Source organism: Micromys minutus (assembly GCF_963924665.1).
Source record: "Micromys minutus genome assembly, chromosome: 18".
In the NCBI taxonomy this organism is placed as follows: domain Eukaryota; kingdom Metazoa; phylum Chordata; class Mammalia; order Rodentia; family Muridae; genus Micromys; species Micromys minutus.
Window position 1 is genome coordinate 13,382,798 of NC_137953.1, and position 22,496 is coordinate 13,405,293.

The following is a 22,496-nucleotide window of genomic DNA, read 5'->3' on the forward strand; positions in this document are numbered from 1 at the left end:
CCGCCTGGGGCAGCTCTCTCCTGAAGACTCTTCTCAGCTGATTTCAGACTCCCAAGTGGGGACTCAGGTTACACCTGTATTGGGAGCAGTGACACCGCAGTGGCCAGGAATATATGGACTTTCTGTCTCCGACCCCATTTTTAGTTTTTACACTTTCTGTGCCGCCACGTGCCTGCTGGTCAATGTAGTCCAGAAGCACATGGGCTCTGAGGGTAGAGCCGTGACCCTGTTAAAGAGATTTTACTCCTCTTGGTAGCAAGGTGACGTTTGTATTAACTGGTCTTAGTGGTCTCCATGCTTATCCATCTAGGTCTGGGAATTTCTCAGAGACTTCTCAGATTTCTAAGTCTTTTTTGTTAAGACAACCTTTGTTGGGGAGCAGAGGCAGAAGAGGTCACGAGTTCAAGTCCACCTTGGGGCAAAACGGTATAACCATGACCCTGTTAAGAAAGACTTTACTCTTCTGCAGCTTGGTTGAGATCAGCTACTTCCTGCAACATGAGTCTTGAGACAATTAGAAACAACTCCAGAGTGAACATAACCGTGAGCCACGCTGGCTGGTTCCTGCTTCCTTGTCTCTGCCTCCATCTTGCTCATAGAAACAGTAGAACCACACCTTGTTGGCATACATAGCTTTTTTTTTTTTTTTTTTTTTTTTTTGAGACAGTTTCTCTTTATAACCCTGCTGCCCTGGACCTGTGTAGATCAGGCTGGCCTCAAACTCAGAGATCTGCCTGCCTCTGCCTCCCAAGTGTTGGGATTAAAGGCACATGTGCCATCATGTCAAGCCACAACAAGCTTTATATAAATTCTGGGGACTTAAACTCTGCTCTTCATACCTGTCCATAGGTGCTGTATCCACTGACCCACCCTCCCAGCATGTGTGTGTGTGTGTGTGTGTGTGTTACATTTATGTACTAGTGTGAGTGTGCTTGCATAGGAGCAGGTCCACACACACACACTGTGGCACCTGTCTATGTAGAGGTTAGAGGACACCTATCAGAATTAAGCCTCCTTCAGCTAGATGGATCTAGGGAATCAAACTCAGGAACCACAAACCCACAAACCAGGTGTGATGATACGTTGAGGGTCAGGGACAGAAGGATCAGGAGATTCAAGGTCACCTTTGATAGTATAGTGAATTTGAGGCCAGCCTGACCTTAAATCCTGCTTAAAAGGAATCGAGGTATTCATTATTTGACTAGTATAGTTTACCTTCCATTTTGTGTGTTTTCTTTATTTTATAATTGTAAATTCATGAGAAAAGAACAAATTTCATTATGTTATGAATTCAGCCAGGTGTGGTGGTACTTGCCTGCAATCTCAGCACTCAGGAGCATCTTGAATTCAAGGCCTCCTTGGGTTAAGAGACCCTGTCAGAGGGAGGAGGAGGAGGGAGAAGGCACAGGCTGGTGTGTGTGTGTGTGTGTGTGTGTGTGTGTGTGTGTGTGTGTATCTGCAGCTTAGTGACATATATTATCCAATTAAAAAACTTGAAATCAGACCTCTGAACTCATCTCTGTCTCCCAAGTACTGGGATTACCATGCCTAGCTGGAGAGACGTTTTCTTTAGGTTTGGAGGCAGACATGTATTACAAGAAGGCATTCCTCAGCGAGCTGCATTTCAGAATCAAGATCTGGGTTTCTGCGAGCTACGACTTTGGGCTGGGGCGCCGCCTAGCGGGATCCTGTGGAAGCAGGGCAGGGTGCTTTTTTGGTTTTGTTTTGTTTTATTGTTTTGTTGTTGTTTTTTAAGATCCTTTCTGTGTCAGTGTTCTCTGTTTGCATGTCTGTGTGCACTGTATGTGTATTTGGTGTCCGGGGAAGTCAGAAGAAGATGTTGGATCTAGAAACGAATTTATGGACAGTTGTGACCTACCATACAAGAACTGAACTCGGGTCCCCTGCAAAAGCAACAAGTATCCTTAACCCATGAGCCATCCTCCCCACTCTCCAGCCCCCCTAAAGTCGTATGGGGATGCAAGCTTCTGCATTTTGGGCCGAGCACGTGGTTCCTGAATCATAAACACTTGTGTGATTTGACAGTGATGGTGTTTGCTTCCTGAAGATCCAGTCTTTAGGGTTTAGCTGGGCTTTAGCTACTTTATGGGTTCTTTTTCCCAACCTTTATCCCTCCACCACACCCCCACCCCAGTTTCACTCGCTATCACTAGACAGGAGAGAAAGAAGGATGGGGGGGGAAGAAAGAAATATCTTTTCTTTTGTTTCTTTGAGCTCGACTATTAACAAACTGCAGCCAATCTCCCAACAAGCATCCACCCCACCAATGGGGCTCTCGGTGTTTATATACTCTCTGGAAAGTCCCAACGGTCGCACAATTGCAGAAACTATTTGCAGCTGGCAAAACCACGCCTCTGCTAGAGCAGGAAGCAAATCATAGTCAGCCGTGAAGCAGCCGCATAGCCCATACCTGGGAATTAAAACAAGAACATATGCTTACATATTTCTGTGTGTGTGTGTGTGTGTGTGTGTGTGTGTGCGCGCGCGTGTGTGTATTTTTTTTTTTTTTTTTTAAGGAATCAAAATTTCAGAATTCTCAGTACAATTATGTTCAGTTAAAACCACGGGGCAGTGTTATTAGGTGATGGCCGGGAACAAGACAGGAGTGAGATTCCCCCGTTAAGGGACTTTCCTTTATTTGCATTTTTGATAATGATCGATCTGCAGGTTCAGATGACCTACTTCCTCTGTCTGCCGCGCCTTCCTATGAATTGAGCTACGGGATGTCATTCTTCTCATGACCACCAGGGGCCGCCCTCTCCCGTGGAACGCCTGTCAACTGGGCATAGAAACAAGAAAGGGGACTGTGGGCTTTGCCCTAAGGCCCGGCATCTGTGTTTTCTATGTTCCTTTGGCAAAATGTAGGCAGGGTGATTTCAGGACCCTCCGTGCCTGTTGGAGAAACATCGTTGACCCACTGTGTCTGGGGTCACATAAGGGGAAGGGGAGAGCGTCATGTCAGTATGGTTCGGGAATTTCTCCCCCACTACCCTATGACCTAGAAAAGAGAACAGGAGGCTGGGATGAGATGCCCAGCTGACAGGTTCTGAACTGCAGACAGACTCCTAAGCTGGGTCATTTGATCCCTGTGGGGCAGTGGTAGGGTGCGGATGGATGGGGAGGGCTGTGGAATGCCGGCAAAGTGGGGTGGAGGAGAATAGCAGTCCCCCTTCCCGCCAAAGATAAACGGGGAGAGGACCCTGGGAAGTGAGAAAGTTGGTCAAAGTAATATGGAAGAGACAAGCTCTTCCGTTCTCTGTATACCAAGGGGACTGTTGTCCACAGGTGAAGAGCACAGCAGACAGGACGTGATGCCAGCCCTTTAGGCCTAGTAGTTAGTGATGGCAAGACATGGGCCTTTGAGAGAAGCCAAGGTTTGCAGAGCCCAGGGCTTCCCACAGAATGAGTAACAACTAGATATGCCCTACAGGGGGTATCAACCAGGAGCCTGTCATATGCCAAGCTGTGAGCCAGGTGCTAGGGGTTTTGCTGTGAACCCTGCAGAAACCAGGGTAGCCGTTTATAGAGCTTACTTCAGCACCCTGGGGGCGGTTCTGTCTAGCTCCGGAACAAGCCTGTGAGCTTAATGACCATAGAAGCCTTGAGCGAAGGGGCTGGGGGCTGCTGAACAATGTTCTTCTAAGCGGTGGCCCACAGGAAGGGAGGACAAGACAGAGTGTCCCAGGGAAAGAATAGCCATTGGGCAGCCCCAGGTAAGGTGACTTTGCTCCTGAATACTGGGTCTTCTCCTGTCTGAGCAGAATCTGGACCAGCGGGCCAAGCTGGGAAAAAACTAAGACACAGAGGACCCAGCAAGGTGGTAAATGCACAGAATCCCAGCACTTGAGAGGCAAAGGCAAGAGGATTGAAAGATTAAGGACAGCCTGGGCTACATAAGACTGTCTTGGTTTCTGCATGTATGTATGTATGTATATACGTACGTATGTGTACCACTATGTGTGCCTGGTGCCCGAGGAAGCCAGAAGAGGATGTCAGATGCCCTGGAAATGGTATTACAGATGGTTGTGAGCCACCATGTGGTTGTTGAGGAATTGAACTCAGGACCTCTGGAAGAGCAGTCAGTGCTCTTAACCACTGAGCCATCTCTCCAGCCTCAGGACTGTTTCAAACACACATGCATACACACAGCTCAAACCAAAACCGCACACACATACACAAAGCCCAAACAAAAAGAGCAATATTCTGAGGATAAATGGCCATAGAATAGAGCAGGGAGAGTCATTCACTCGAAAAACACACAGGGTCTTTTATAATTTTTTTCTGATTTTATTGGATATATTTTTACATTTTGAGTGTTATTTCCTTTCCCGGATTCCCCTTCATATCCCCTATCCCATCACCCCTCCCCCTGTTCACACACCCTCAGCCTCCCCACCCTGACATTCCCCTACACTGGGGTATCAAGCCTTGACAGGACCAAGGGCTTCTCCTCTCATTATTTCCAACAAGGCCATCCTCTGCTACATGTGCAGCTGGAGCCATGGGTCCATCCATCTCTGGGGGCTCTGGTTGGTTGGTATTGTTGTTCTTATGGGGTTGCAAACCACTTCAACTCCTTCAATTCTTTTTCTAACTCCTTCATTAAGGACCCCATTCTCATTTCTATGGTTGGCTGCGACCCAGGGCCTTTTTAAAAAAAGACTAAAAACATACTTATTAAGCCAGCAGTGATGTCTCACATCTTTAATCCTAGCACTTGGGAGGCAGAAGCAGGCAGATCTCTGTGTGTTTGAGGCCAGCCTGGTCTACAGAGTGAGTTCCAGTTCAGCCAGGGCTATGCAGAGAAAACAAAAATGTGTCTCAAAAAACAAACAACAGCAAACCATGCTTATTATACATGTTTGTGTGTGGAGGTCAGACCTGAAGTCCCTTCTCCTCCCACCACATGGGTCCTGGAAACCCAACTTAGATAGTCAGCATCTTTACTCACAGGCCCAAGATTTTTTTAAAAAGGTTTATTTGTATTATTTTAAAGCGTAGGTAGGTGGTGGGATGTATGCAGGCGGCTAGAGAGGCCAGAGGTGTTGGATCCCTCTGCGGCTGGAGTTATGGGCAGTTGGGAGCTTCCTGACCTGGGTAGTCAGAATCCATCTCAGGTCCTGTCCTTTGGAAGAACATTTATGTGCTCTTAGCCATCAAGTCACATACCCAGTTCCGCCAACATTTTTTTTTTTAAGTGTGATGCATGTGTACAAGAGGTGCCCTCTCTCTCTCTTTTTTTTTTTTCTCTTTTAGAGAAAAGTGTAAGAGAGTTGGGACATTCACATATAGACTTGGCTGGCTTCAATTTTTCCATGTAGCCCAGGTTGGCCTGGAATTCCTGCTCCTCTAGCCTCTACTTACCGAGTGTCAATTACAGCTGTACTCCTCCATGCCCTGCCCTGTTCTCTTATGGTTTTGTTTTGCTTGAGATATCTCATGTAGCCAAGGCTGGCCTAAAACTCACCATATAGCCAAGAATAAACTTGATCTTATAGACCTTATTTTCTATGAAGCTGGGAGTCAAACCCAGGGCTTTATGCTCCACCTCCCTCTGTTTTCCCATGTTTTAAGAATGTCTTCTCTCAAGTATCTCTGGGCTAGATGGCTCACTAGCCTAGTTGGCATCAGTAAGCTCCAAGTTGAGGGAAAGACCCTGTCTCAAAAACAAAACAAAACAAAACACCACCACTGCCACCGCCGCCACCACCACCAAACATCTCTAAGCTGGTTGGCAGTTCAGATGAATTCACTGCAGTTCCTGCAGGGACCTGAGTTCAGTTTCCAACACTTCCATTGAGTGACTCACAAAAGCCTGTAACTCCATCTCCAGGAAACCCAGGGTGCCTGCAAAGGCAGATACAACATACAGAGACACACACAAACGTGCATACAAATCTAAAGGTTTGTGTTATGTGTATGAATGTTTTGCCTACATGTATGTAAGTGCATCATATGCAGTACCAGAGGAGGTCAGAAGAGGGTGCTGGGCCCCCTGGAACTATAGTCACAGATGGTTGTGAGCTGCCAATGTGGGTGTTGGGAACAGATCCTGGGTCCTCTTAAAAAGCAGCAAATCTTCTTCAGTACTGCTCCATCTCTCCAACCCCCAAATAAAACCTTTTAAAACTTAAAGTAGGGGCTGGAGAGGTGGCTCAGTGGTTAAGAGCACCGACTGCTCTTCCAGAGGTCCTGAGTTCAATTCCCAGCAACCACACGGTGGCTCACAACCATCTGTAATGGGATCCGATGCCCTCTTCTGGTGTGTGTCTGAAGGGAGCTACAGTGTACTCATGCACATAAAATAAATAAATAGATCTTTACAAAAACTTAAAGTAAACAAAGTCAAGAGTAATGGAAGAAGACCCCAGATGCAACCTTAGATCTCCACATGTGTGTGCACACATGCTGCACCACACACATATGTAGGGGTATACACACACACACACACACACACACACACACAAACACACACACCTTGGCTTTTTCTTGTCTTCTTCAAGGTTTAGTAAAGTAAGCCTCTTCCAACTTAAGCATTCTAGAAGTATGGGTCCGCCTAGTGTTACTACGCTACAATGCAGGAGCCAGCGCTGCAGAACTCAGTAGGTCCTAGTCTTAGAAGGCAGTTAAAAACATGCGGTGTCTATTAAAGGAGCTGTGTGGAGTCCTCTGGGGCTTCAAGGACAGCTGGGATACAGCCAGATCTTTGTTGAGGTGAGGCTCAGAGAGGGCAGGGCAGAGCAGGACAGGGCAGGGCAGCTGAGTGGCCTATCGACCCAACACCCTGCAGGGCAGAGGCGAGCAGGGTGGTGCCATTGGTTTTCTTTAATCCAGAGGCACAGAGAAGCCATCTCTGTTCTCAGTGCATCCACCTCAACTGTGGAAAATCTGACCAAACCTCAGGAAGTGCTCTGGAGAAAATCTAGAAGATAATCTCCATTGTACCCAAAGCCTTCTGTCCCCTTTCTGGGGAGGTGGAGGCTAGGTTTGCCAGCAGCCTCTGAGGCTTCAGTGATAAGTGACCTTGTGCCGGGGAGAAGCAGGGACACAGACTCCCTAGGGAGTTTTCCCTTTGTCTATTGACCATCAGAGACGTCATCAAAGATGGGCGGGCGGGAGGACAAAGGTGTGGGAGGGAAAGAGGCCTCTCTCAGCTTGTGCTAAACCAGCCTCTTGACCGTCAGTGCTGGCCCCTCTCTCTTTGATGCAGACCACATTGCTTCGCAACTGTCCCTGGCATCTGCTTGAGCCAGCGGAAAATAGAGTTCAATGGGCTACTGTGTCTCCTAGAACAACTTAAGAGTCTGACGTGATCACCTGTTGTGGTACTGGATCCTCAGTCGGTGATCAGACCTCAGCCCAGCTCCCTAATTCTAGGGCCCTGTCTTTTCCTAGAGCATTGGTTTTCTTAGGTTGGAAATCCACATCACCAAACAATATATTTATTGTTTGACTTCTGTTTTGTTTTGAGGCAGTGTCTTACATAGCCCATCCTGACCTTGACCTTGCTCTGTACCTGAGGGTAGTTTCGAATCTGCTGTCTTCATTTACCAACTCCTCTGCTGTCTTCATTTACCAACTCCTGGGGTTATGTGACTTTACTGATCAACTCTAACTTAAAAAAAAAAAAAGAAGGCACCGGTGCTCAGTAGTACACACATTTAATCCTAACACTCAGGAGACAGAGACTGGTAAATCTCATGAGTTTAAGACCAGCCTGCTCTAAATCATGAGTTCCAGGCCACCCGGGGCCAAAATAGTGAGATTCTGTCTAAAACGGTAACAGCAGTCGACCTGAACTGACTGAGGTGTCCAGCGGGAGGTGACAGGAATGAGGAATGACGACAAAAGCAATGGCTGGGTCGGGAGGTCTCTCCTAACCTGATGACCAATGCTGAGCAAGCTAGACTGAGCCAAGGTCAGCAGAGAGCTAAGTCAGACGAGGTTGGCATAGAGAACCTGGGGTTCCTCAGGCACAGCTGCCTGAGGACTGATAACCACAGCCTGGGGAGAGGAGTCAGGTCCTCGGAAACTGCAAACTTGACTCCTTCGAGGCACTGGACCAGCTTTGCCAAGTTCGGACAAGGACGCAGAGCTAAAGTTCCCTTTATCCTTTCATCATGGCCTCGGAGGAAGCCTCCGGTCAGTCTGGCTCCTCACACAACAAAAGCAGAACAAACACAGCTTTATTAAGAAAAAGGAGGGCTGGAGAGGTGGCTCAACGGTTAAGAGCACTGGCTGCTCTTCCAGAGGTCCTGAGTTCAATTCCCAGCAACCACATGGTGGCTCACAACCATCTGTGATGAGATCTGGTGCCCTCTTCTGGTGTGTCTGAAGACAGTGACTATACTCATATACATAAAATAAATAAATTTCTTAAAAATGTGAGAAAGAACACCTCATTGAGGGAGTGGCTCCAAGAGAGGAATGCTCATTGATTGACATTTTGTTGTTTAAAACTTGGTCTCACTATATAGCACTGGATGTCCTGGAACTTGCTATGTAGACCAGGCTGGCTTGGAACTTACAGAGATTTGCTTGCCTCTGCCTTAGTCTCTCAAGTAAAGCCATGATCACCCCGCCCATCTTGACTAACTTAAAAAAAAAAAACTTATTTTAGATTAGTGTGTGTCTGTGTGTGTGTTCGCGCACGCGTGTGTGCTTTGGATTGAATCCTTTGCAGCTAGAATTAAAGGTGGTTGATGGGGACCAGAATTAAGAGTCAGCAGTTATGAGCACTAGCTGCTCTTCCAGAGGTCCTGATTTCAAATCCCAGCAACCACATGGTGGCTCAGAGCATCTAGAACTGTGTTCCCATGGGATTCAGTGTCTTTCTGTGTACAGACGTACATACAGACAAAACATCCATATACATAAAATGCAGGAATGAAACAGACCTTTTTTTAAAGGTGGTTGTGAGCTGTCTGAGGAAAGCAAACTCATGGCTGAAAGCACAGCTTCCACTCTTATCCTCTTATCTGATAAGCTGTCTCTCCAGCCTGACATTTATTTCATATGTGCACACTCGATAGGTCACCTCTGAGGCAAGAAGAAAACAGTAAATCTCCTAGTACTGAAGTTCCAGACCTCTGATGGCCGCCATTTGGATGCTGGAAACCAAACCTGGGTCCTCTGAAAAAGCAGACGAGTGCTTGTATCCACTGAGACGTCTCTTCAGCTTCCGCTTTATATTTTTAATTGGTTAATCAATTATGTGTGTGTGAGCATGTGCCACATGCTGTGTATGTGGTGGTCTGAGGATAGTCTTCAGGAATTGGTTCTTCCTTCCCTTCCATTTTGTGGCTTCTGGTGATTGACCTTGGGTCCTCAGTCCTGGTATGGTAGTAAGCAGCGCTACCCACTGATCCGTCTTGCCAGCTTGTTTTGTTGTTGTTGTGATTGTTTGTTCTGAATACCTTTAGCGAATTTATCTATTTATTTTGAGTGTGTGTGTGTGTGTGTGTGTGTGTGTGTGAAGTTATTCCTCTCCTTTCTTCATGTGGGTCTCAGGTATCAAACAGGTTATCAAAATTACTTTATCTGATAAACCATTTCAACAACCCTGTTTTGAGGTAGGTTCTCATATAACTTAGACTTGGCTAGCCTTAGACTCATTAAATACCCAAGGTGACCCATATTCCTAATCTTCCTGACGCCTCTTCCCAAATTCTAGGATTACAGGCATGTCATTGCCACCACTGGCTGAGTTTGTTTTGTTTGTTTTTGAGACAAGGTCTCATATAGCCCAGGTTGGTCTCATGTTTTAAAATAGCAGGTTCGGGACATTGTGTTCAGAATCTTATTGCGCTCAATAAATCTGGAGAGAAAAATAGTCTATAGGTCATAACATCTCCAGAAAGACCAGACCAAAGAACTCCCTCATAGATAATGTGCCAAAGCTCTGGCCAAACTGACCTGGCAAAGGCATGCTGGGTGCAGACACACTTTTTGCCAAAACTGTCTATCCGAAGGGCACTCTCAGCCTCAGCAACCTCTGGAAAGAGCTCATCTACTACCACACTGCCTCTGGTTCATGTCTCTTAGGGCATCCTTCTGGCTTAAGGCCTGATGTGGGGGTGTCTTGCTGGCACAGTGCCAGCACCTGTCTACACAGCAGGCTGGGAAGGTATGTCTGACTTCTGTGAATGGAAGAGGAAATTATTAGTGTGGATACCACCACCCCCACTAAAGGTAAAATGACATTCCTAGTGACCCAATAGAATGGCTTCTGTCCCCTTCAGTCTTCCAAGAGCCTGGACGACCAAATCTCAGAAGCTCCTGTTCCACACACTGCATTCCTTGAGACCTTTGGTCACAGCCTGCTCACTTGTCTTCCTTCAGGTCCTCAGAAGCCACCCCAGACCTTCCATAAAATGCTTCCCCTTTACTGACACCAGGGACCTCAGCTGGTCACCTCCTCTGTTTTTAGGCAACTACAACTTCAACTATGGTGCCCTGGGTTCAGGTAAGCTAACACATGCCACTAGCTAATTGGACCATCAGAACCCCCATCCATTACAGATAATGTCTTTTGAGTATTGTTTGTAGGGCAGATCTAGAATTTCCCATGATCCTCCTGTCTCTGCCCTCAATTCCATTCTTGAGCCACCCTGCACCTCGTGAACTGTTTTGTTGTAACGACAACTCTGAATGAGCTGTAATGTCCTCCTTCATAAGGAAACAGACATTCAGAGTCGCTAACCATCTCTTTGTTCTATCTGTCACTCAAGCAGCCCCCCCACGCCCCCAGAGGCTGAGTCTGTGCTATTCTACCTGAGCTGGGGGACCCTGTGCCGGTGAGCTAGGGGCTAGAGACGATTCCACCAACCTATGAGAAGTCACACTCAGAGCTGTTTCTGAGCACCTCACATGGGTCTGTTACAGACAGTTTAGACTCCCAGCCTGGGGGTGTCTAATTTTTGTCGTCCTGAGGGATCTGGGGACCTAAGTGGTTTGTTTGTTTGTTTGTTTCTTTGTGTCCAGCCAGTTCTAGAACTCACTCTGTAGATCAGGCTGGCCTCAAACTAACAGAGATCCACCTGCCTCTGCCTCCTAAGTGCTGGGATTGAAGGCGTGAGCCATCTCTCTAGTGACAGGGCAAGTGGAGGAACTGACTTTGTATTCCCTAAGGCTTAACTGTCTACCCTGGCCTAAATTATGGATTGTTCACACAGGGGATTGGTAGCTGAGATCTCAGAATTCTGTGGAATCACTCTGTGCTCTGAAAATACCATAAAAATCAACACTCAAGTGCGGCAGACAGTGGGGGAGTCACCCTTCAAGATGTGAGTGCTTGCAACCTCCCATCTAGGAATTCACCCAGAGGGTCTGTCATGACACACACAATGCGATCCCAGTCAGAGAAAGGGACTGTCCAAAGCAGTCTGTCTGATGACACAGTAGAGGCAAACCTCTCTCTCACCTTCCCCTCCTTTCATCTCTGTGTGGCTGTGGTCCATGCCCAGGAGACACAGATTCTGCCTCTCTGCAGCCTTCTTCTCCTGCCTTGCAATTTGCCTATGCAAAGCCCTAAGCAGGAAAGAGCAGCTGAGGTAAGGGAGGGAACTCGGTACCACTGGGAAATCCTATCAGTTTTGGTTGGGGTAGGGTGGCATCCAGAATGTTCCACTCGGTCTGACCTTAGACTTTGATCCCATAGTTAACCACTGAAATTAGGTCTTGTTCTCCTCTTGTATAAATAAGAGAATCTCTTAAGTGAGAAAAGTTGACCCCTGACTCTTGGTCAAAATATGGAAGAATGTTGGACAGTTTCAGGTGGGCTTAATCCTATGTCTTCTCCACACCCCCCTTTTCTGTGGTACTACCTGGGCTCCTTTTTGAGTTACCCTAGTGGCTTTTCTTGGGTTTTTAAATTTTGGTTTTTGTTGTTGTTGTTTATTGAGACCGGGTCTTAAGTAGTCCAAACTGGCCTTGAATATGGTGTGCAGCTGATGGATGGCCTTAAATTCTGACTCTCCTACTGGGATTATAGGTGTACACTACCATGCCCAGTTTTTATGGGGTGCTAGAGTTCTGTGTATGCCAGGACAAGGCTCTATCAACTGGACTGGGTCTTTGTGTCTTTATAAGAAGAAGTAATACCCAGCTCAGCCTCCCTCTGTGCTCACAGGCACAAGGCTACCTGAGGACACAGAGGCGGTGATATCTAAGCCAGGAACTGAGTCCTCACCAGAAACTAACCCCGATCTTGGCCTTCTATCCTCCTGATTTTAGAGTCAGTGTTGTGGCATTGTTACATCAGCGTGATCCAACTAATAGACTCAGTGTCTTTACTTGGAAGGGATGGTAAAACTGGCTCTCAGTCATGAAGTTATTTTGAGAGTTCAATGAGGAAATGACACTTTCTGTGTAAGTAGACCCTTACACTTTCAAATATAAGGGTCAACGCTTTCTGTGGCATCCTCACTGCCTGAAGCAATGCCTGGTGTGTAGCACATGTTTGTTTGTTTGTTTGTTTTGTCGTTGTTTGTTTTATTTTGTTTTGATTTTGCTTCTGTTTCATTCTGTTTGGTTTGAGACAGGGTCTCATCATATAGGTCTGCCTGTCCTGGAATTCAGTATGTGATCTCACAGTCTCACTCAAAGCTGGCCTCAAACTCAGAGATCTACCTGCCTCTGCCTCCCAAGTGCTGGGATCAAAGGTGTGTGTCATCATACGCACTTTGTTAGACAGACGTTTTATAAACACCCCCATTAAAGAATAAACTGGTCACATAGAGTAGGATAGCCTCTGGATTTCCCCCTCACCGTTAACTTGTGATACTTGATTATCACCCACCAGCAAGTGGTAGTAGGAGTGAAGGGTCAGGATGGGTGACATCTGTCCATCAATGTCACCTGGTATAACTCAGAAAAGATAATGCCGGAAAGCTATACTGGTCCATTTTAGGTCTCCTAGCTTGGCTGAAGAACTGGAGACCACAGCCATGAGAGGAGAGCAGGGCCCTGGGAGTGTCCTGGATAAAGTCCATTTTGGGTGGGGGACCTTTCCAATACTTAGAATATGTAAATAATGTAAATGACAGGAACAACGGGGCGCTTGTTCCCCAGGACATTTGTGGCAGCTCCTGGGCTCTGGAGAGGCAAAGCGACTCCATTTATCTACCTTGCCATGGTGAGACTTGGTAGCAGAGGGTCCTCAGGCCCATATCCCTCTCAGACTCTTGGAGATCCAGGACTCTGGGCAGGGAGAGTCCCAGCTGTACTAACTCTGCTCCTGCTCTTTCTAGGACAGGTTCAATGGCAGCAAGGCCCGGTGAGTCCCCTTCTTTCTCTTGCTCTCCCCCTTGCTTTCCTCTACCTACCCCCCCCTCACTGGAGCAACTGTCTATCTCTACCCACCCACGACTAACCATCCGTGTACTTCAACTCTGTCAGCCCCGTGCTCAGCTTCCCAGGGGTACCAACTCATCCAGCTGTGCACGGAAGGCTACTAGTTCTGCCTGTCCCCTCAGCCCCACCCCCAGCCTCCTTCTGTTGCTCTGGTCTCAGGCCCACACGGTCACACAGCCTCTTCAGGGAGCATTCCCAGTCATAGGTGTGCGTGACCTAAAGTGCAATGTCACCGTGGCAGAACTCAGGGTCTCCTTGGGCAGAGTTGAGTAGAGTCTGCTTACAGGTTGGGGCCACCACTCCTACCTGCCAGATGTGCAGGTAAGTACTGGGTCTTAGGGGCCCAGCAGACCAGGGTCCCCCACAGATGGATCTCCCTGAGTGACTCTAGATAGCCTGTCCAGCAAGGCTTAGCACTTAAAGCTTGGTTCTCTTACCTGTCTTGGTCAGAATCTCGGGGCAGGGGGCAGAAGCCATTGATGGGTGAACCAAAAAATCTGCAGAGGACCCTGTGTTTCGACACACCTATCTTGTCTATGCTGCTGGAAAGGCCCATTTTTATGGGTTCCTTTAGCTGTAGGGTTGAAGCCCATTATTTAGGGCAGATGGTTCACTGTTTATCAGAGAGGGCACAAAGCCTCGTGCTGGAAGTAGGTGGGCTGCAGTGAGGCAAAACCAGTCTATCTATCCAGACACTCAAGTTTGGAGAGAAAATGTAGCCAGCCCATCTTTCCTGCCTGGCCAAGAGACGTGGAGACAAAGGGTAAGTCCAAATGCTGAGGATGGGGTGGGGGAGGGAGGCACCAGACATCAGGGCCTGCCATTTTCCATCCTCCATCTTCCCTTTGCCACCAGCATCCCTTTTTGAAGGCTCAGGAGGAGGTAGAAGAGGAGGATAAATATGAGCTGCCCCCCTGTGAGGTTCTGCCCCTCAGTCTGGCCCCTGCGCAGTCTCCTGGCTCTAATGAGGACTCCTTGTATCTGGGTGAGGGCTGAGGAGGGAGGGGCTGGGAGGTTGGGTCAAGGCAAGAGGGTCCAACAAAAGGAGAATCCAGACCCAGCCTCTCTTCCCTCTGTCTGAGCCTGGGCAGGGGAAGGGCATCAGCTGACTGCCACTGAGGCCTCTTAGCTGGGCAGAAAAGGCCAGAGAGATGTGGGAAAGGAGTTAAAACTGTAAAGGAGAATAGGGAGGAGACAGGAGGGAGGGGCGAGGTAACTAAGGCAACATTGACAAAGCAGGAAACCCGACCCAGTCCCTAGGGCCTTGCGCCCCCCCCCCCCAAATCTCTGCACATCCTCCGAACTAGGGTGGGGATGCCCTGAGAGCCCAGCACCACTGGCATCCCCCCCCCCCCGCACTCCCCCCCACGGGCTCAGTCACGTGGGGGCAGGGAAGCTGACTGTCTCCAGTTGCCATGGAGACGAGGCTGTCAAGAAGCCATTAAGTAGAGGGGGAAGGGAAGGAAGACATGGGGGCTAGGTGGGGAGCGTGTGAGGAGCTAGTAGTATACACAATGGGAATATACTACCGAGGAACTTCCTCCCTTTCCTTAGTTTACAAAGCATGAAGTCTCTTTCAGATCGTTCAGGGCTCCTGGATTCCTCCAAGCCACCACCGCCCCGGCCTCAGCCTACCATGGCCAGAGGACTCCCCATAAACCCTTTCTTCCCTACCCGCCCTACCTCTACCTCTGGCTACCATTTTCCGGTGAGTAAATCTGACAAATATCTCATTTGCAACCCCCGCCTCCCGCCCCGTGCCCGTTCCACCCCCAACACACATTTATATTCTAGAATCCATGAAACCTCTGATGCCTGGTGCATTAGAGTCCAGCGTGAAAAACAAAACCAAGCAGTGGTAGCTCCTCCCACTGGCCTAAAGGGTCCTTTCGTCCTTTCCTGACCCACCAGCTGCTCTGCTCCCTGCTCTCACCCGCACTGTTAGACAGGGCTCTCCCACCTCCGCTGGGGTTGGGGGCAAGGCTGCCCTCACCTAGCCTCTGGGCCACGGGAGCCCTCTCTGGCCAGAGGGGCTAGCTGTCTTCATTCCCAATTCCCTTTCCTACCTGATCTGGTGGTTATCCACTTTGAAAACTACCCCCGTTGCTTTTGTATTTTACAGAATAAAAACAAACAAACAAACAAACAAATGGGAACGTTTACAGTAAGGAAAGGGACCCCAACTAGAGGCTGAGAAAAGTGTTGTCCTCCGCTTCTGTTGTAGTGTTTTATGTTTGTTTGTTCAGTTGGGTTTTGGGGGAGGGGCAGTTGCGAGGGGGTCTCATAGAGCCCAGGCTGGCCCTTGAGTCATGCCCATCCTGCCTCTGCCTCGGGCACGCACATGCTAACAAATGAGTGTTAGTTTTGAAAGCAGCACATCGATCTACCCCCTCACACCCCAAGCTCCCTGCTCTTCAAACACCTTCCTTCCCCTTCCTCCTCCCTCACTTCCCTCCTCCCTCACTTCCCTCTTCCCTCACTTTCCTCCTCCCTCCTCCCTCACTTCCCTTCTCCCTCCTCCCTCCTCCCTCCTCCTGCCTCCATCCTGTCCTCTATCCTTCCTCCTCCCTCTTCCCTCCTCCCTCCTTCTGCCTCCTTCCTCCCTCCTCCCTCCTTCTGCCTCTTTCCTCCCTCCTCCCTCTTCCCTCCTCCCTCACCTCCCTCCTCCCGCTTCCCTCCTCCTGCCTCTGTCCTCTATCCTTCCTCCTCCCTCTTCCCTCCTCCCTCCTTCTCCTTCCCTCCTCCCTCCTCCCGCTTCCCTCCTCCTGCCTCTGTCCTCTATCCTCCCTCCTCCCTCTTCCCTCCTCCCTCCTTCTGCCTCTTTCCTCCCTCCTCCCTCCTCCCTCACTTCCCTCGTCCCTCCTCCCACTTCCCTCCTCCTGCCTCTGTCCTCCATCCTCCCTCTTCCCTCCTCCCTCCTTCTACCTCCTTCCTCCCTCCTCCTTCTTTCCTCCTCCCTCATTCCTCTCTTCCCATTATTCCCACAGCTGAAGACAACAATGGGCCTGCAACCTGCAACCCCAAAGCAGGGATCTGTTTTTGGAAGGCGAGGTAGAGTGCCCTCTTTCCACGACTTCTATGGAGGGGGAGTCCTTTCCTACACAGGCTAGAATTTTGGGGTTGCCTTGAACTGGGCTTGCTGTATCTCTCCCAGCCACAAGCCTCCAAGTCAGTCAGTACAAGTATCATTACCACCCAAACCATGAACTGCTGTGCCCTAGAGAGTTCCAAAGCAGAGGCTCTGACCTCCAGGCCCTGTCTTCAGCCTGTGTGATCCCTGGGCCAGGTGAGGGGCATCCTAGAATGAAGAGGTCAAATCTAAGAGTCTCCCCATTAGACCTCTGAGTATTATTTCTCGGTGGTCAACCTTGGGCTGTCACTCCAATTCCTTCTTCCCTGTCCAGAGACTTACCTCTATGGTCAGTGTCTTGAGGTCTATGACCACAGGACCTTAGGATGTCAGGATGGGGGGATGGATCACTTAAACCATCCCTGTGTAAAACAGGTTACGGGAGGATTGGCATCCTCCTAACCCAAGGCCAAACAGCTCACATGGGGCAGAGTCCATCTTAATTTTCCCAAGGGTTCCCAGGCCCCCTCCCCATTGATGCTCATGAGTGGTCTGAGCACTGTGATTAAGGGTACCCAGGCCCCCTCCCCATTGATGCTCATGAGTGGTCTGAGCACTGTGATTAAGGGTGCCCAGGCCCCCTCCCCATTGATGCTCATGAGTGGTCTGAGCACTGTGATTAAGGGTGCCCAGGCCCCCTCCCCATTGATGCTCATGAGTGGTCTGAGCACTGTGATTAAGGGTACCCAGGCCCCCTCCCCATTGATGCTCATGAGTGGTCTGAGCACTGTGATTAAGGGTACCCAGGCCCCCTCCCCATTGATGCTCATGAGTGGTCTGAGCACTGTGATTAAGGGTGCCCAGGCCCTTTCTCACTGATGCTCATGAATGCTCGTTCTTCCTTTTTCTACAGGGCGAGGTGCACATGCTACAGTGGTGAGCTGCCTTCTTCTCTGTCTTGTAGTCTAGGGACTGGCCTAGAAAACTGATTGGAGTGGAGTGGGCACCTGGGTAGCCTGGGGAAAAGGCCTGCTCTAGAGTCTTTCTCTCTACCATGAGTATAAGCCAATGGTGCCCCCCAGAGCCTCCCCTCTCTCTGAGCACTCCTAAAGGAGAAGTCGGTTAGGCCATGCCCTTCCTGTGTAGATAAGGAGAAAGTGAGGTGTCTCAGTCAATGGCTTCTTCCATGTCCTACTTCCTCACTAATGAGGCAGGTTCCTAAAAAGGACCACAGGTCTAGTCAAACCCATAGTCCTACACCTTAGGCAACAGATTGTGCAGAGAAACCCGATGAGGAAGACATCTACCTGGAGTGTGAACCGGATCCACGTGAGTGCCTGCCCCCACCATCCCTGACGCCCTCCCATAAACACGTCCACTACCCACGAACACACTCTCACCTGGCCCCATATTTGTTCCCTCCAAAACACTCCCCTCCAGACCCCAGCCTGGGTGTCTTCATTTCTGCCTTTGGTCCCACACTGTCCCTACCAAAGAGTTGACACCCTTAGAGAAATAGCTGGGTGGGGTTTCTCAGCTGCTACAGTCAGACCATCAAACTGGAATCTCCTTATGGAAAGTCTCCAGGAGAGCCAAGTCAAAGGCAGCAGTAATAGACCCCTAGGTTGTTCTCAGCTTCTTCCTGATCAGCCTGGACTTCCCTGCCTGGTCCCCAGCCAGACCCTGCCTGCCCTCTCTCTTTTAGCACCAGTCTTGACTAGGTCTCTGAGCTCCAAAGCCCTGATGCCTCCAGTTCCTCTGCCAAGAACATCAGGATTGCCCAAGTAAGATGTAGCAGTGGAAGGGAACAGCATGGGACAATGGGATTTACTAATTAAGGAAACCCCAGAGGCCAGACACAGTAGCAAGTGCCTTTCTCAAATTCCAGCATTTGTGCGGCAGAGGCAGGCAGACCTCTGTGAATTTAAGGCCAGTCTAGTTTACATAGAGAGTTTTGGTTCATTTGAGGATTCACAGTGAGATCCTATCTCAAAAAGAATAAAAATAAATAAATTAAAAAAAATAAAAACAAGGGCTGGAGAGATGGCTTAGTGGTTATGAGCATGGCTGCTCTTCCAGAGGTTCTGAGTTCAAATCCCAGCAACCACAGTGGCTCACAAACATTTGTTATGGGATCCAATTTCTGCCCTCTTTCTGGTGTGTCTGAAGACAGTGACGGTGTACCCACATGTATAAACTAAATCTTAAAAAGATAAAGGAAAGGAAACTAAAAGGAAATTTTCTGAGCTCTGGTTTCCAATTTATTCCTTGCAGGTCAGTGGTTGGTCACCAGGAGGTTTGGAATGTAAGGGCTAATGGTCAAGGAAGAAGTGAGCCCAGAGGGGTGGGAGGAAGGCCGAGGGTGGGATTTCGGGTTTTGGGCAGCATCCTAGAAGGCCAGCTCTCATCTGACCAGATTTCCTGTGTCCCAGGGAGCTGTGGATGCCCCACTGAAAGGTGAGTCCCTACATCTTCGGTCCGAACAGGACTACTGTGCTAGGATCTCACTTCTGGCAACAGACTCTCCTCCCACATCCTCAGGCTTCACCAAGGGTCTGAGAGGATCTCTTGGGCACTCTCTCGTGTCTGCACGAACTCGAGAAGCTGCCAGTGTGTGTCCCAAGATCAATTCTCATTTGGAAATTGTGCAAGGCCTGTCTGGTGGGTCCTCCCAGGGAATACAAAGAACACAGGATAGCCTCTGTCAGGTTTTAGACATGGTGGTACCTTCCGCTGCGGCACCCACCCATGAGGCCTTCTTACCCATCCCCTTCCTAGTTCCAGCCCTCTTCTCTGCTTCTTTCAGCAGGAAGGAGGCTGTCTGCTTCCTCCACAGCCCCTGCTCTGAGTACCTCTGCTGCTGAGGTGAGCAGGAGATGGGACAGATGCCAATGACACCTGTGGGAAGCAGAGCCCCTTGCCCAGGAGCCTTCCTAACCTGGGGCCCACACCCCCACCCAGAACACTCACGCACTGAACGGAGTGTGCAGCTCCCCCAGGCAGTATTGCAGGCACAGACATTGCTTGGTTTGTCCTGTAGGACTCAGTATGGGGCTGGTAGATGTAAACACAGATCGTTCTACCCCACGGTTCTCTGCTCTCCGTGCCCAACCCATGCCCGGCTCTTTGAGCAGTTCTGTGTATTGTGCAGGACGGCAGTCTGCTGGGTCAGCCTTGGTACTCTGGGAACCGTGACCGTCAGTCTGTTGAGAGAGCCCTGCTTCACGTGCATAAGGTGGGGGCGCCTGTCAACTCTTGGCCTTCTCTGAAAGTCCTTCCGTACTCTGCCTCTGGATGATGAAGCTGGCAGTCAGGGTCAGGGAGGGACTCCACGAAATTTAGTCATCTGGGCTTAGGCGATTAGAAGATGACGTTCACGGTTGGGGTCTCCTCCATAGGATGGGGCCTACACGGTGCGCCCCAGCTCTGGGCCTCACAGCTCCCAGCCCTTCACTCTGGCGGTGCTCCTCAGAGGCCATGTCTTCAACATTCCCATCCGGCAGCTGGACGGCGGGCACCATTATGCCCTGGGCCGGGAAGGCAGGAATCATGAGGAGGTGGGTAATGGGGGAGTCATGGGTCAAATCAGAGAGGTAGGCTACAGAGCAGCACCCTGGGCCCGGCCAAGAGCATATGCAGACTCAGGGAAAGCACACAGATTGCTTCCCGCCCTCACCCTGGGTCGAATAGAGGTGACAGAGGGCAAGGGCCTCCGAGTGGTTCTATCTGTAGGTGTCTGCCTTGCAATATGAGGGTTTGAGTTTTATCCCTCCACCACTACCCCAGAACCCCAGGGGTAAAATAAATCAGTAGTGGCGGCTTGGGTTTATAATCTTGGACTGGGGAGGTTGGGAAATGGGTATCCAGATCTGGGACTCATTGGCCATGATAAGCTCCGAGCCAGTGAGAAGCCTTGTCTCAAAAAACAAGGTTGGGACTGGAGAGAAGGCTCAGTAGTTAAGCGCGCTTACTGGTTTGGACTAGACTTGAGCTCCCAGTGGCCACTGCACTTGTCTATAGCCCTAGTGCCTGAGTGATTTACTGCCCTTCCTGGCCTCTGCAAACACCGCACGCATGGGATACACATAAATCCCTGTAGGTGAAACACTTGTACCCAAAGAAAAAGTCTAATAAGCAAGGTGGTGAGGCACGGTGGTCCTCTCTTCTAATCGTAAGACTCGGGAGCCAGAAGCAGATAGACCTCTTTAGTTCTGGGACTACACAGTGAGACCCTGTTTAAAAACAAATTAACTCGTGTGTGTGTGTGTGTGTGTGTGTGTGTGTGTGTGTGTGTGTGAAGCTCAAGGCCTGAACATCTTCCCAGACATCTGGCACTGTGAAAAGAGACCCATCAGGCTTTGGGGGAAGCACTTCCTTGCTCAGTTTTCATAGGGTCAAGGTGAGGGCAATGAGGCCATCTGAGAAGAGGGCAGGAATCACCAAGGACTCTTCTCCCCAGCAACTGCTGGATTCAGACGGTAGACAGTTACCCTTGCTAGAGTCCGCAGCAGAGGCCTAGACCTAAAGCAGTTCTCACCCGGCTCTGGAAGCCCGGGGCTGGCTCACAGCATCACAGGCCTGTGCAGCTGCAGGCTTACAACCAGACAGCAAAGCAGTACCGAAGTTCCAGAGCCCCGTGGGAAGAAAAAGATCTAGAAAAATGCCAGCCAGCTCCCCCGCCACGCCCCACAGTTGCCTTAGAACGTTGTTGGCAGAGTTGAAGCTCAGGGGACCCACAGATGCCCTGCCTTGCCCTATACAGCTCTTCTCCTCCGTGGCTGCCATGGTTCAGTATTACATGAAGCACCCCCTGCCCCTTGTGGACCGACACAGTGGCAGCCGGGGATTCACCTGTCTGCTCTTCCCCACCAAGCCCTGAAGAAAAAAACAAGACACAGATCCACCTTTGGGATATGGCGTACGCCTTCACTTTCCCCTCCTACTTTCTTTTCCCTGTCACCCTGCACCCCAAAAGCCCTGCAGGTTCAAAATGACAGGCATTAAGATGACCCACCTGGGGAGGTTGGCTTCCTCGAGACACTGCCTCTCCTTAGACTGACTTCTTGTGGGGGGTTAGCATCTTCTAGGAGGAACTACTTTTCCAGTACATAGTATGCTTTCAATAAACATTTACTGACTGAATTCTCTTTTAATACCCCACCCCATTATGAGTATTAAAGTAGGTAGGTCTGTGTGTGATCACGCGCATGAGTGTATATGTCCTCAGAGGACAGAGCATCAGATACCCTGGAGCTGGAGTTAGGGGGTCAGGGAATGAAAGCGACAAGATGTAGGTGCTGGGAAGAGCATTCAGAGCTGTTTAGCCTCTGAGCTCTCCCCCTCAGCACAGGGGATGGATTCTGGAATATGCTGAGAAAAAGAGGCCGAAGGCCTCACACCTCCTAAGAGGAATGGAGTAATGTTGCTTTGTGGGTCTACTTGGTAGGCTAGACTGCAACGGTAAGGGACCCATTTCTACCTGGTTTCGGGGGCGGGGGGGCGTGTTGTCCTTCTAAGTTCTCTGCTGAAGAGGAAGAAGGCCAGGCCAATAAACTGACGTTTGTTTATGCTTGCTGGTCTTGGACAAGGAAGGGAAGGAGGCTCAAGGTTTCTGGAGGAGAGAGAAGGCTGATTGCAAGCGTATGATGTCTAGAGCGTAGCATAGGAAGGACCGCAGGAGACAGTTCGGAGGAAAGCCTAGAGGAGGATGAACAAAGGCGCTGGGAGTCTGGGCCGGTGGATGGTTCGACCCAGAGCTGAGCTGCCTGGCAGGACGCGGGCCCAGCGGGGAAAAGGGGCTCCGGGTTGGGCTGGCAGCTAGCAACCCACAGGCTGGCCCAGAGCGGGGGCGTCTCCGGGCCCTGGCGTGGAGCCTGGAACACCCCGTGCCGGAAGCACCACGTGACCATGACTCCGCAGATGTCTCGAGAGGCCAGGGAGACAAAGGGCAGCTCAGCGGCTGCCTGGCGTGGGGGCTGGCACGGAGGGCACGGCTCCCACTGGTGCCATGCTGCACCCCAATACCTCTGGACCGCCTTCTGGGGAACCTGGA

General features: G+C 50.0%; 1 protein-coding gene across 1 annotated transcript; it reads left to right on the plus strand.

Moving 5' to 3' along the window:
- Window positions 1-15,010: 15,010 nt before the first annotated feature.
- On the plus strand, window positions 15,011-21,323 carry SH2D6 (SH2 domain containing 6; the record flags this gene model as incomplete). The annotated part of the gene is made up of 10 exons (XM_080932137.1): window positions 15,011-15,082; window positions 16,362-16,430; window positions 17,710-17,773; window positions 18,150-18,228; window positions 18,719-18,749; window positions 18,877-19,105; window positions 19,251-19,309; window positions 19,596-19,679; window positions 19,843-20,001; window positions 21,207-21,323. 10 exons carry the CDS (start codon window positions 15,011-15,013, stop codon window positions 21,321-21,323), a joined length of 963 nt encoding a protein of 320 aa, XP_080788263.1.
- Window positions 21,324-22,496: the final 1,173 nt, after the last annotated feature.